The 11,304-nt window shown below is 40.7% G+C and overlaps 3 protein-coding genes across 6 annotated transcripts in view; 1 reads left to right on the forward strand and 2 right to left on the reverse strand.

Annotated features, from left to right (window-relative positions):
* Nucleotides 1–1,682, reverse strand: part of gtf3c6 (general transcription factor IIIC, polypeptide 6, alpha) — a 33,862-nt gene extending 32,180 nt beyond the window's left edge. Inside the window, exon 1 of one of the 3 annotated variants that reach the window (XM_068602330.1) lies at nucleotides 1,489–1,682. In XM_068602330.1, coding sequence (XP_068458431.1) covers nucleotides 1,489–1,490 — 2 coding nt within the window. In that variant the 5' untranslated portion in view covers nucleotides 1,491–1,682. The remainder of the gene's footprint in view (nucleotides 1–1,488) is intronic. The other 2 variants (XM_068602329.1, XM_068602331.1) reach the window with 2 other exon arrangements.
* On the forward strand, nucleotides 1,354–6,382 carry si:ch1073-390k14.1 (deoxyribodipyrimidine photo-lyase). 2 transcript variants are annotated; one of them, XM_068602327.1, is made up of 9 exons: nucleotides 1,354–1,730; nucleotides 2,657–3,305; nucleotides 3,468–3,761; nucleotides 3,903–4,075; nucleotides 4,295–4,379; nucleotides 4,463–4,695; nucleotides 4,848–5,042; nucleotides 5,141–5,366; nucleotides 5,477–6,382. In XM_068602327.1, exons 1-9 carry the CDS (start codon nucleotides 1,497–1,499, stop codon nucleotides 6,016–6,018), a joined length of 2,631 nt encoding a protein of 876 aa, XP_068458428.1. In that variant the 5' UTR covers nucleotides 1,354–1,496; the 3' UTR covers nucleotides 6,019–6,382. The 2 variants fall into 2 exon arrangements, with proteins under 2 accessions (XP_068458428.1, XP_068458429.1); XM_068602328.1 differs by having other exon boundaries at nucleotides 2,657–2,762.
* Nucleotides 6,383–6,451: 69 nt separating this feature from the next.
* Nucleotides 6,452–9,349, reverse strand: gcsha (glycine cleavage system protein H (aminomethyl carrier), a). Its single transcript, XM_068603131.1, has 5 exons — nucleotides 9,160–9,349; nucleotides 8,884–8,966; nucleotides 8,681–8,744; nucleotides 7,607–7,738; nucleotides 6,452–7,024 (listed from the first exon to the last, which is right to left on the reverse strand). The coding sequence occupies exons 1-5, from the start codon at nucleotides 9,308–9,310 to the stop codon at nucleotides 6,927–6,929; spliced, it is 528 nt and encodes a 175-aa protein (XP_068459232.1). The 5' UTR covers nucleotides 9,311–9,349; the 3' UTR covers nucleotides 6,452–6,926.
* Between the last annotated feature and the right edge of the window lie 1,955 nt (nucleotides 9,350–11,304).

Here is an 11,304-nt window from a genome sequence, read left to right on the forward strand (position 1 = left end):
AGACGTTATTATGGTTTTATAACAGTGTGCACGACGCTGCACATGTGAGTGCACATGTGTGTTAATGAGACAAAGGTGAGGACATTTTGTGAGAATCGAGGCCATTTGGGCACCTGAGCTGTACTTTGTGATTCTCTCTTCAGACTTCGCCATTTCCCTTCCTTCCTTTCTCTTTTCCGGTGCTTCATTCACTCTCGTCATTGAGAGCCACAATGAACACAGATCTTTATTGACAGTACACGGTAGAACATGGAAACAGCAGGTCAATCCGTTTAGCCCAAGGGCCGATACACCAATTCACCAATTTGTCAGTGTTAGTTTGAGAGAGAAAAGCAGCTAATCTCTCCTCTCTGCTCTCTATTGATCACACACTTAGACTCCACTTCTCTGTCTAAACACTATTGATTCTCTCTCTCCCTCTCTTTCTGTCTTGCTCTCGCCACATACCATAGCTCTCAACACATCTTCCCTTCATACACTCTGACTTTTTCTCAGATAAAAGCTTAAATAATGGAGACTTCATGTCCTTGGCTTGTACATGAAACCCCAAGTCATATTTTGGATCAATACTTAAAAACATGAACAAAATACCGCGTTGATTAATTTTAGTACGACAGTATTATAACTGGAGCTGATCAACTATACAAAGCATTTTAGAGTTTTGTTCACAATTGCTACATATTATTGTTTCCTGCTGTGTACATTCAAAAGCGTATGAATGGTCTCATTAAAGAAATCAATTACTTAGAAACCCCTTTACAGCTTGACTATAGAGCATGATTAAAAATGCACTGCTTGGTACGCTGTCTCCTGTCTTTGTTTATCAGTCTCACATCACAGGGTGAACTTGAAAAGGCCCATATTCCTGTCAAGATGAAGGCTATGCAAAAAATATAGAATGATTATCTTAAGGAAAATGACCCCCCCTTCATCTTCACATCAATTAAAATTGACCAAAAGATCTCTATTTGATTGGATGTAGCTTGTGTGAGTCCTTGTCATGACACATTTTAGTTGAAACGTGGATTACCATTTCAGTGTAATCATGATGGCACTGAAGATGAAACAGGGAGGAAGAGAAAAAGAAACCTCAGACGAAAACAGAAATTCCCGACGCATTTGTCATACATTCATCCCCTTAGCCTAATATCAAATTAATGAAATATAAACAGGGAATCCCAAATGTTACTCAGACGCAATGAAAAAAAAAACCTATGGGTTTCACTACCATCCCCACACAACTCTTATGTATTAGACTGGCACACCCCCTACAGGTTATATTAATCCATTACACATCTTTAACTCTGCGTGTTACAAAACACTTACACATGACACATGGCTTGTGTAACTCAACATCAGCTGTTCGATAACCGGCACTGAGGAGTAGGTCCAGGACGTGGGGCGCATTGCGTGCTACATATGTGTTTAAACTATGCAGTAGATGAGTATTCACTGCAGTTTTACTGCTGCAATTGACCGTTACCTTACATTTGAAGATGCCTCCTCCTTTAGCGGCTGCTGGCGAAGACGGTAATGCCTTAGTGAGGAACTCGTTACGGGAAGTGTTGATAGGTCGAGAGGACCCGGAGGGGTTTTTCGCGACGTGCGTGTCCGCTCTGGGGCCCCAGGAGACCCGCTCACAGTTCCTGACCCTCATCCGGCCTCTGACCACCGCGAACGGCCCCCTGCACTCCACCCTCACCTCCATCTACGAGGAATATTTCACTACGGTCAGTGTCTGTTTACATAGGCCTACAGTACACCAATGCAACAACGTTATAATAAGGTTGTAAGGAAAGCGTTCAAAGCTAACACTTTATGCCAATCAATAACGTGTGTGTGTGTGTGTGTGTGTGTGTGTGTGTGTGTGTGTGTGTGTGTGTGTGTGTGTGTGTGTAACACTGGTCTGTTGCGCCTTAGCTACTTACCCATTTGAACTGCACTTCAATTCTTTACAATTACGAGACGCAGACATATTGGAAATAAGCCACATAAGTTGTGTGTGGACTGGCATGGCTGACGTGAGCAAACCACTCTTTTATTGGTATTTGAGCATATTTCGTCAACCAAGCCTGACATGAATTGTTGCCTCTTGGCTCAGGGACCACACTCTTCCTTCCTATGTCTACTTGTCTCCTCCAGCCTATGCGTGTCCACTTGCTCTGAAGAGACAAAGCGATTTTGAGTTGGCTCAGTGAGGCTACATAGTAGTAAAAATAACTAAGAAAATGTGTAACACCAGTAGTTTCAGCAGCTGACGTATTAGCAGTAGAGGTATTAATAGTATTCAAAGAAGTAGTAGTAATAGTTGTAGTAGTAGCAACAGTAGTAGTAATACTCGAAATATAAACAGCATTAGTCACAGTATTACTAAGAGCATTAAGTATTTAATCAAACAATCAATGTAATATATGGTTATTTTTCACTTACACAACCTACATAGTACAGCATGTAGTGGGAATTATTTTGTGCCAAGCTCCTGAAAGAAACTAACTAATAATGAAAGGTTTGAACTACAACTTGCTCTGGTTAAGCTTCTTATTATTTTTAGATGTTGTAAATATTATACATACACTTTGTCTTTTCCACCCCAATGACAATATGCAGTTGTTTTATCATTAAGTATAATAATGGGTTTGTCCTAATTCAACTGTAGAGTGAAGATGATGAACTGGAACTTGCACTGGCGCTCTCTCTAATGGAAATGAAAGATCACCAGCTGTCGACCCCGAGCCAAGAGTCCCGTCTTCAGCAACCTGGAGGTAGACCGAATAACCTGACCTCTATATCTCAACCACAGGGAAGCAGCCAGATGCAGCTAGCAGATGCAGTTGGCAGGAGAAAAAAACACAACTCACCACAGACTGAACCCTGGGTCAAGACGAACCCACCACAGACAAACCAGGAAACTGAGCTTCAGAAAAGCGACAAATATGAAAAGGAGATACCAGGAACAAGTCAGACCATGTGTGTCTCCAGATTGTCCAGCTCAATTTTCAAGAAAGACACGGTGGAAGAAAGTGACAAAATGATGGACAAGGGAGACATGAATCCATCAGAGAAACCAAAACGCTCAAAGAACAGGCGACAGCGGCGTAAAGGCGCCGGCCAGCAGGTTGTTGGTTTGCCCTGTTCTCCGTCAGCTCTGCCACCGGTTCTGCTGTGGTTCAGGAGGGACCTGCGACTTGGGGACAACCCTGCTCTCACTGGCTCGTTGGAGGTTGGTGCACCGGTCATCCCTGTCTTCATCTGGAGCCCTGAGGAGGAGGAGGGACCTGGGATCACAGTGGCTATGGGGGGAGCTTGTAGGTTCACAGAGAACACAGTATTGCCAATCTTTGTCAAAGCACAATGCATCACTGCTCCTTGCGGTGGCTGTGCTCGCAATATAACTCATATAGAACTAAAGCTTATTCATAGGCAAGTCTCCTGACTCTTGCGCAATCACACCTTTTCTTTTCCAACAGGTAAATACTGGCTTCATCAAGCCTTGTCTTGTTTTTCTTCATCTCTGGAGCGCATTGGCAGCCATCTTGTGTTTTTCGAGGCAAACAGTTCTTCTTTGCATACCCTTCAAGAGTTAGTGAAGGAGACCGGGGCAAGAACTATCTTGGCTAACTCCCTCTATGAGCCTTGGCTGAAGGACAGGGATGATGTGGTGGTGTCAGTCCTTCAGAAAGAAGGTGTTGATTGCAGGATGTTCCACTCGTACTGTCTCAGAGACCCTTACTCTGTCAGCACGGAGGGTGTTGGACTCAGAGGTTAGTCATAACAGCATTTATTTGGTGTTTGCTTAAATATTTGTAGTGAATATCAAAGCTTAAAATATGCATACCAATACAAGCCGATTGGAAAGAGGTTCATTTGATGGGGGACGCCTGTTTTTTCTTGTCCTGATTTAGGAATAGGTTCAGTATCTCACTTCATGAACTGCTGTAGCCAGAACCCAGGGTCTGCATTAAGGCCCCCCCTGGACACTCCTGTATCCCTCCCCACACCTGCTCACTGGCCTCAGGGTGTTTCTTTGGACACGCTAGGCCTTGCACGCATGCCCCGCAGGAAGGACGGCACAACGGTCAGTAAGTTTTGTAGGGCCGAGTTGTTGCCCAGTGTATAATTATGATTGTCATGAATGGCTGCATGTCGTCCATTCTTTCTCTCCCCTAACTTTCTTGTCTCTCTTCAAGCCATCACTAGCCAATGGAGCAGAAATGCTTAAAAAAATATGCTCAAAATTAAGATTATATTCAATCATGAAGTCCTCAATATGTTCTTTGTTCATTTTGGCATTTAGATTGACTGGGCAGCTAACATCCGTAAATCTTGGGATTTCAGTGAGGAAGGAGCGTATGCCCGGCTGGAGGCCTTTCTGGATGATGGTGAGACATCTTGTGTGCACTTTGTAAACATACGTGTTTGATATTGATCTTACAGTATCATTTGATTCTTCCATGCATCCTAGGTGTGTATAGATATGAAAAAGAGTCCGGCAGGGCAGATGCCCCAAATACCAGCTGTCTGTCTCCCTACCTTCATTTTGGCCAGCTCAGCCCACGCTGGCTATTGTGGGATGCCAAAGGGGCACGCTGTCGACCCCCAAAGTTCCAACGCAAACTGGCGTGGAGAGATTTGGCTTACTGGCAGCTGACACTGTTTCCTGACCTCCCATGGGAATCCCTCAGACCTCCATACAAGGTAGAAATTGCCTACACACATGTTGACATACACTATAAGTGTTACTCATAAATGTGCACAAGTTAAACTATGTTTTACTTTCTTCATCACTATAAAACACCTATATGAAATATTTTTCTGACAAATCATTATTTCTCCACTGGTATTTGCAGGCTCTGCGGTGGAGCCGTAATCGTGACCACCTGAAGGCCTGGCAGCGAGGGCGAACAGGCTACCCTCTGGTGGATGCAGCGATGCGGCAGCTGTGGTTGACCGGCTGGATGAACAACTACATGAGACATGTGGTGGCGTCTTTTCTGATAGCATATCTCTATCTGCCCTGGCAAGAAGGTTATCGCTGGTTCCAGGTGAGACGTCCATGTATAAAAGGCACTCACATAGATATCACAAAGCAACAACACAGTGTAAATACTACTTACTGTGTCCAACATTTACATGTGTTTAGGACACCCTCGTGGATGCTGATGTTGCCATAGATGCTATGATGTGGCAGAATGGGGGCATGTGTGGTCTGGATCACTGGAACTTCGTTATGCACCCTGTTGATGCAGCAATGACATGTGACCCCTACGGCAGCTATGTTAGGAAATGGTGTCCGGAACTTGCAGATCTGCCTGATGACCTTATTCACAAACCCTGGAAATGTCCCGCGTCTATGCTTCGACGAACAGGTGAGGAAATAATTGTGCTCATACTAAAAAGAAGTAGTTTTGAATCATGCTACTTACTGGTTACAGCTCTACACCTTAACATACAAATCTATGCTATCCTCACTTCATAGGTTTGGTCTTTGGCCAGACATATGCCGAGCGAATAGTTACAGACCTGGAGGAGCGGAGGAGTCATTCCCTGCAAGATGTAGCTCTGGTGCGAAAAGAGTTTGGACAGTACGTGGACAAGCGATCAGGCTGCGACTTGGTGCCTCTGCCCCCACGACTTGTCTCTCAGGCTCTGGGCTTATCGCACAAGGATGGAGATGTGGTAAGAGAAGGGAAGCACTTCCTGTTACCGGTTATCACCCGCATGGAATTCAAACACCAGCTGGAAGATCCAGATGCAGATGCCGCCTCAAATCCCTACAATGCTGTTCTAAAAGGATATGTGAGTCGCAAGAGGGATGAGACCATTGCCTTTTTTAATGAAAGAGACTTTACTGCCAGTGTGATGTACGAGGGAGTTCAGAGAAAGGAAAGGCTGGAGAGCAATTATCGCAGAATCGAAGGACTCCCTCTGCCTCCAGCGCCTCGGGGCAGGGCGAGACGAACTCCAACATCCAAGGACAAGTTTTCTGTGCCTGATGGGGCGGTCTCTTCAGCCAAGTGACCCAGAGATCAATGTACAAATGTTACAGAACAATAGTCTTTAAGTGCAAAGATGAGGAAAGAACAAATTCTACACTGGCCTGTGGATAGAGTGAGTAACATGTGTTGACAAAGTTTGCAGAATGCTTAATTGAAACATTTTTGATACATTGTATCGTTAAAGCATAAGTAGGGGATAAAGCATATTATTGGGCAATATTTTTTGGTTGGAAATAAGTGTGTGACTATTAGAGGTGGGTTTACTCAAACTTTTAAGTAATGCGAAATATTAAATACAATTTATATTCTGTGATCTGACAGGGTGCAGGTGCCTGTGTAATGTCAAAGATACTGTGTAGTCACTTACATGACACAACAAGCAGTCATTTATATGAAAACTACTTTTATAATATAAAGTCTAATCTTTGGGATTTAATAAAAAATGACAAAGAAAACAATGTCTCAGGATTTTTTTATTTTTCTAAATTTAAAAAGGTTTCATGTCTACAATTTAGCTGTCATACATGCAGTGTCGACCAACATTATCATCAATACCATGAAGACCAAAGTGCCTTTAAAAGTCTAACAATGTCCTACAACAGAGATTCAAGTTTTCCTTTGAATGAAATGTATGTGAACTGCTCTATTGACCGAGTCCCATCTCCTCCATTTGAGGCAAAAACTCAACACTGGATGTTTAGTCAGTGCAGATTTCACAGTAAATCTTTTCCCCTAAAGTCAGTCTTTAACAGCAGATAAAGGATTCCTAATGTTCACAGCTTTACACCACTGGCAGGTCAGCATTATGGCGCTCATGAGCTCCACTAGTGGATGCTAAGCATAGCGTTGTAGCAGACAGGCACAACTTGTGGATCTTCCTGCCAGTGGTGTTTGAAAAGGAGAATGAAGCACTTATTAAGAACTGTTAGGTTAATCCTCAATGGAGCGAATGTATCTCTCATAAGCTGGTTCATCCATTAGAGCATCAAGCTCTGAAGGGTTGCCGATGGTCATCTTTATCAGCCAACCTATATTGAATAGTTTAAAAATCAGGTTACGCTGTGATTTTAGGCCCATTGTTGCATACATAAGCATGTTTAGTACAAGTCAAATATTTTTTTTAGCACTGCTATTGTCTTTTTCATTGACTTTCTTTGCGCATTACAGTATAGACATAAAAAAGATTAAAAACAGGCTTCATCTTGTTTATCTCACAGTGTGCCTGCTATTATGTTGCATTACTGCCATCGACTGTCCGAAAAATAAGAAAGTTAGAATGGTTTCCTTAAACCTCACAACCAATTACTGTGAATCAGGATACTTGGTCATATTGAAAACAGTAAATCATCAGTATATGTATTATTATTTTTTCCCCAATCAAAGCCACTTCAAGTTGTGTATGAAACTTCTCAGTGAACCGACTCAACAAACTCAATTAACATGATGTACACCAATCTGCAGTAAGAATTTTAGAAAGTAAACAAAGACTAGTGTCAATTAAAAAAAATTAACAAAAGACATTAGGACTTTAGAGTGTTGCTAATTAGTCAAACCTCATCCTGAAAGTACACTAGATAGACTTGACGACGTGTTGATATGCGTGTGCTTACCATCTTTGTAGCAGGATTTGTTCACCAGACCAGGATTGTCTGCCAGTAGTGCATTAACCTCTACAACTTCTCCAGTTAAAGGGGAATAAAGCTCACTGGCAGCCTTCACACTTTCCAAAGCTCCAAACTCATCTGTGACAGTAGAGGTTAGAAACAAGTGCATATATATTCAAGTTAGCTCATTTCAAAATTTCAGAGTAGCAACTACACAGAAGACAAAAAGGCAAATATTGCAAAGTTATGTTGACATGAACTACTTTTTCCCCAGTAGTCTGTTAGGTCTGAATGACAGCAAGCTACACTGCTTTATGTTTTGTGGCATGGTGATAATTCATGCATTTGCCCAAAAAACATTTAAACAAGCTATATTGATTTTACTACCAAAACCATTTTAAGTAATGGACAGAAAATAGTTAAGCAAGTGCCTCTGAAGGAAACATTATGTAGCTCTCGCTTTAAAATGTAAAATTAATTTACACCATTACTATTTATACATCTTTGCTTTGTAAGGCCGGTTGTGTTGTGAAAACTACAAACTAAAAATGTTTTTAAAGACTTATTTCGAGTTATGAAACAGGAAAGCTAACCCAAACTTATCGAGATGACATTTTTTAACTGAGATAAACTACAATAGTTCTGAAATACTGACCATAGAAACATGCCCAGATAATTTTGTTTTCAAGCCTTTGCATTGAAAGAAAGTGTAGCAATCTTTCCGTTCTCTAATTAAGTAAAAAGTGTGGTGATACTGACAAGATAATTAATTAGCATGTTGATTAAGATTGTAGAGGAATCATTTGTTTTGCCCACTAGTCAGACAAAAAAATACTACATCATTATATTGTAGCCATCAAACTGTGGGAACAAAAACAACATTTCAAGTTTAAAACAATACTTGGGTAATCACAAAAGTCTCAAATTGATGGTATATTAGTTTTGAAAACAGTGTCAACAGTTAGAATGTTCTCCTCCACGCCATTAAATATGATGCATGCCATCGGGTTTTATTCCGGCATAGCAGTATTTTACATATGTACACTGTTCGCCTAAACCACACTGCCCTCCACTTCATACCTTGCTGAGCAAGCTGTGTTCCCACATCTGGTAGTCCACAGTAAACTACATCTCCCAGAGCCTCCTGCAAGGGTCAGAAAGCAAGGTCAACGACTGTAGCAAAAGTATTTACTTTGTTGTGTGCTCGTGCAAGTAGCTTACACGTGTGTGTGTGTGTGTGTGTGTGTGCGTGCGTGCATGTGGACACGCACGATGGAACTTACTTGCGCAAATTTGCTGATGCCAACAGTCCCAATCCCGTCGTCTTCTACTCGGATCCATTCGTGCTTGTCTGTGAATTTAAGTGCTGCAAGAGAACACAACAGACTCAGACCACAACGGTGTGGAGTATTTTGTAATGTATGACAACTAGAATAAACATATACAGACGTGCAGCAGCGTCGTCAGCTTACGTGTCCTTTTCTTTAGCTAATGTTACCCTCTAGCAAACGAACATGTTAGCTAACACGCTACAATAAAACACACCCACGGGGGAATACCTGCTGTTAATCGACAAGAAGTGGCTAGTGTTCTTCCAAAGTAAGGTTGAGATGCCAGCCGCAACGGGGAAAGTGTTGCCGAGCGGGATAGTGAAGGCAAAACTGTGAAAAAGTTGGAAGACAGGGAACGAAGTAGCCCACAGGCGGCCATGTTTGTCGCGTACTGATGATGAACGCTTCGAATTCTTCTTCGTGGGTCTGCTCTCCACCACCACCACCACCACCTCTTCTTCTTCTTCTTCTTCTTCTTCTTCTTCTTCTTCTTCTTCTTCTTCTTCTTCTTCTTCTTCTTCTTCTTCTTCTTCTTCTTCTTCTTCTTCTTCTTCTTCTTCTTCTTCTTCTTCTTCTTCTTCTTCTTCTTCTTCTTCTTCTTCTTCTTCTAACACTGTATTTGCTTGATCTCACTCTTCTTGGTTTAATTCGTATTAAATAACTAAATCAAATCCACCTCCAAGCAAAAACAAGCGAACAAGCAAAAAGCTTGTCAAATAAATGGCATAATACAATCTGAGGACAAACACATTTCTCATCAAGATACAGTGCCGGTACACTTTAATGACATACTATACTATTATATTTCTACTGCAAGATTCAATGGGTCATCTCCTCATTTTGTAATGGTGACCATTTGTGGTAATGAAGTGCCCTCTATTGGGCTTTAGATGAAACTGCACTGGGATGTTGCTGAGTAATACTGTAGTTTATATTCTAATATGACTGTATTATTTATTATAATTATAGACCACACTCATGTCTAGTGATTTTATAATGGAGAAAGACATATTTAAACGTGTCGCCTTTATTCTTGACCTTGTGATAGCTGCAAACAACTATCAACCAAATATAATAACTTTGTTGTGTTGGCTCTCTGCTGCAGAACAAACTCTTTCAGCTGATGGTCCATGCAGGACCCCCACTGACACTACCTCTTGGCCAGATAAGCACACCTTTTAGATGTTTCTGACCAGAATCTGTTACTTACTCTGACCCAGTGATGATGTGAAATGTTTGAAGTGAGTATGCATCAAAAAATAAAGTGAATGAAAATGAGTTCCTGTGCTCCTGTAACACGCAGTTGCCACACACACACACACACACACACACACACACGCACACACACACGCGTATCCTGCATACTGATATCTAACCTGGCAATGTTATGTTTGTTAATATGTTGTACTTGTGTTTTAATAAAATAAAGCACATTTCATCTTTTGCTTGCGTCATTCCAGTTTCAGAAATTAATGTTTATTTTACATACGACTGGCTAGATGTCAATATACGGTTCGTTCATGCTTTACTTTCTAGTCATGTATTGGAGGAATGTTATTTGAAACCAATGTATCTTATTCATTTTATCTTGTTTTAAACTACAACTATTTAGGTACATAACTTTCATCTAACAAATCTCATATGACCTGACCATTACCATCAGTTTTCTTACTCAGTATTTTGTGCACTCAAGTCCCCACACTACACAATGCGCGTCCTAATTTGCTGTTATTTTTGGATCACATTCCATTTAGAAAATAAAGACGGCTAATAGTTAAATAGCAAATCCACAGACTCCAGCAACACACAAAATAAAATTAAAATAAAATGAACATGTGCATTAAAATTGTTTATTTAAAAGAAGATTCTGGGAAAGAACACAGGGTTATGTTGTCATAAATCTGCTTCTTTCCATCAGAATAATAAATACCATCCCTTGGAGACCCACACACCAGAATTTTAGACCCATGATATTATTGTTTGTGATAATTATATAACCACTACATGTGCACTTTAACATCCAAATATATCACAGTTTCTCACATTTTGGAATGTGTGTATATAATGGCTGCATACACTAGTTATGTTTGGCAGATAACAGCCACTTTTATTCAGATTCATCGACTTAAATTATCTGTCTGCTCAACTATGGCTCCATTGTTTATAAAGAAAACAATACAGCAGTGATTAAGTTCCAGCTTCTTATCAGAGTTGTTTTAAGAGCCACGTAGGTCCCAAAGCCTACTATATATATATATATATATATATATATATATATATATATATATATATATATATATATATATATATATATATATATATATATATATATATATATATATATATATATATATATATATATATATATGACAG

Source organism: Clinocottus analis, unplaced genomic scaffold (assembly GCF_023055335.1).
Source record: "Clinocottus analis isolate CAN_PGR_092001 unplaced genomic scaffold, fCliAna1.0.p SCAF_6, whole genome shotgun sequence".
In the NCBI taxonomy this organism is placed as follows: domain Eukaryota; kingdom Metazoa; phylum Chordata; class Actinopteri; order Perciformes; family Cottidae; genus Clinocottus; species Clinocottus analis.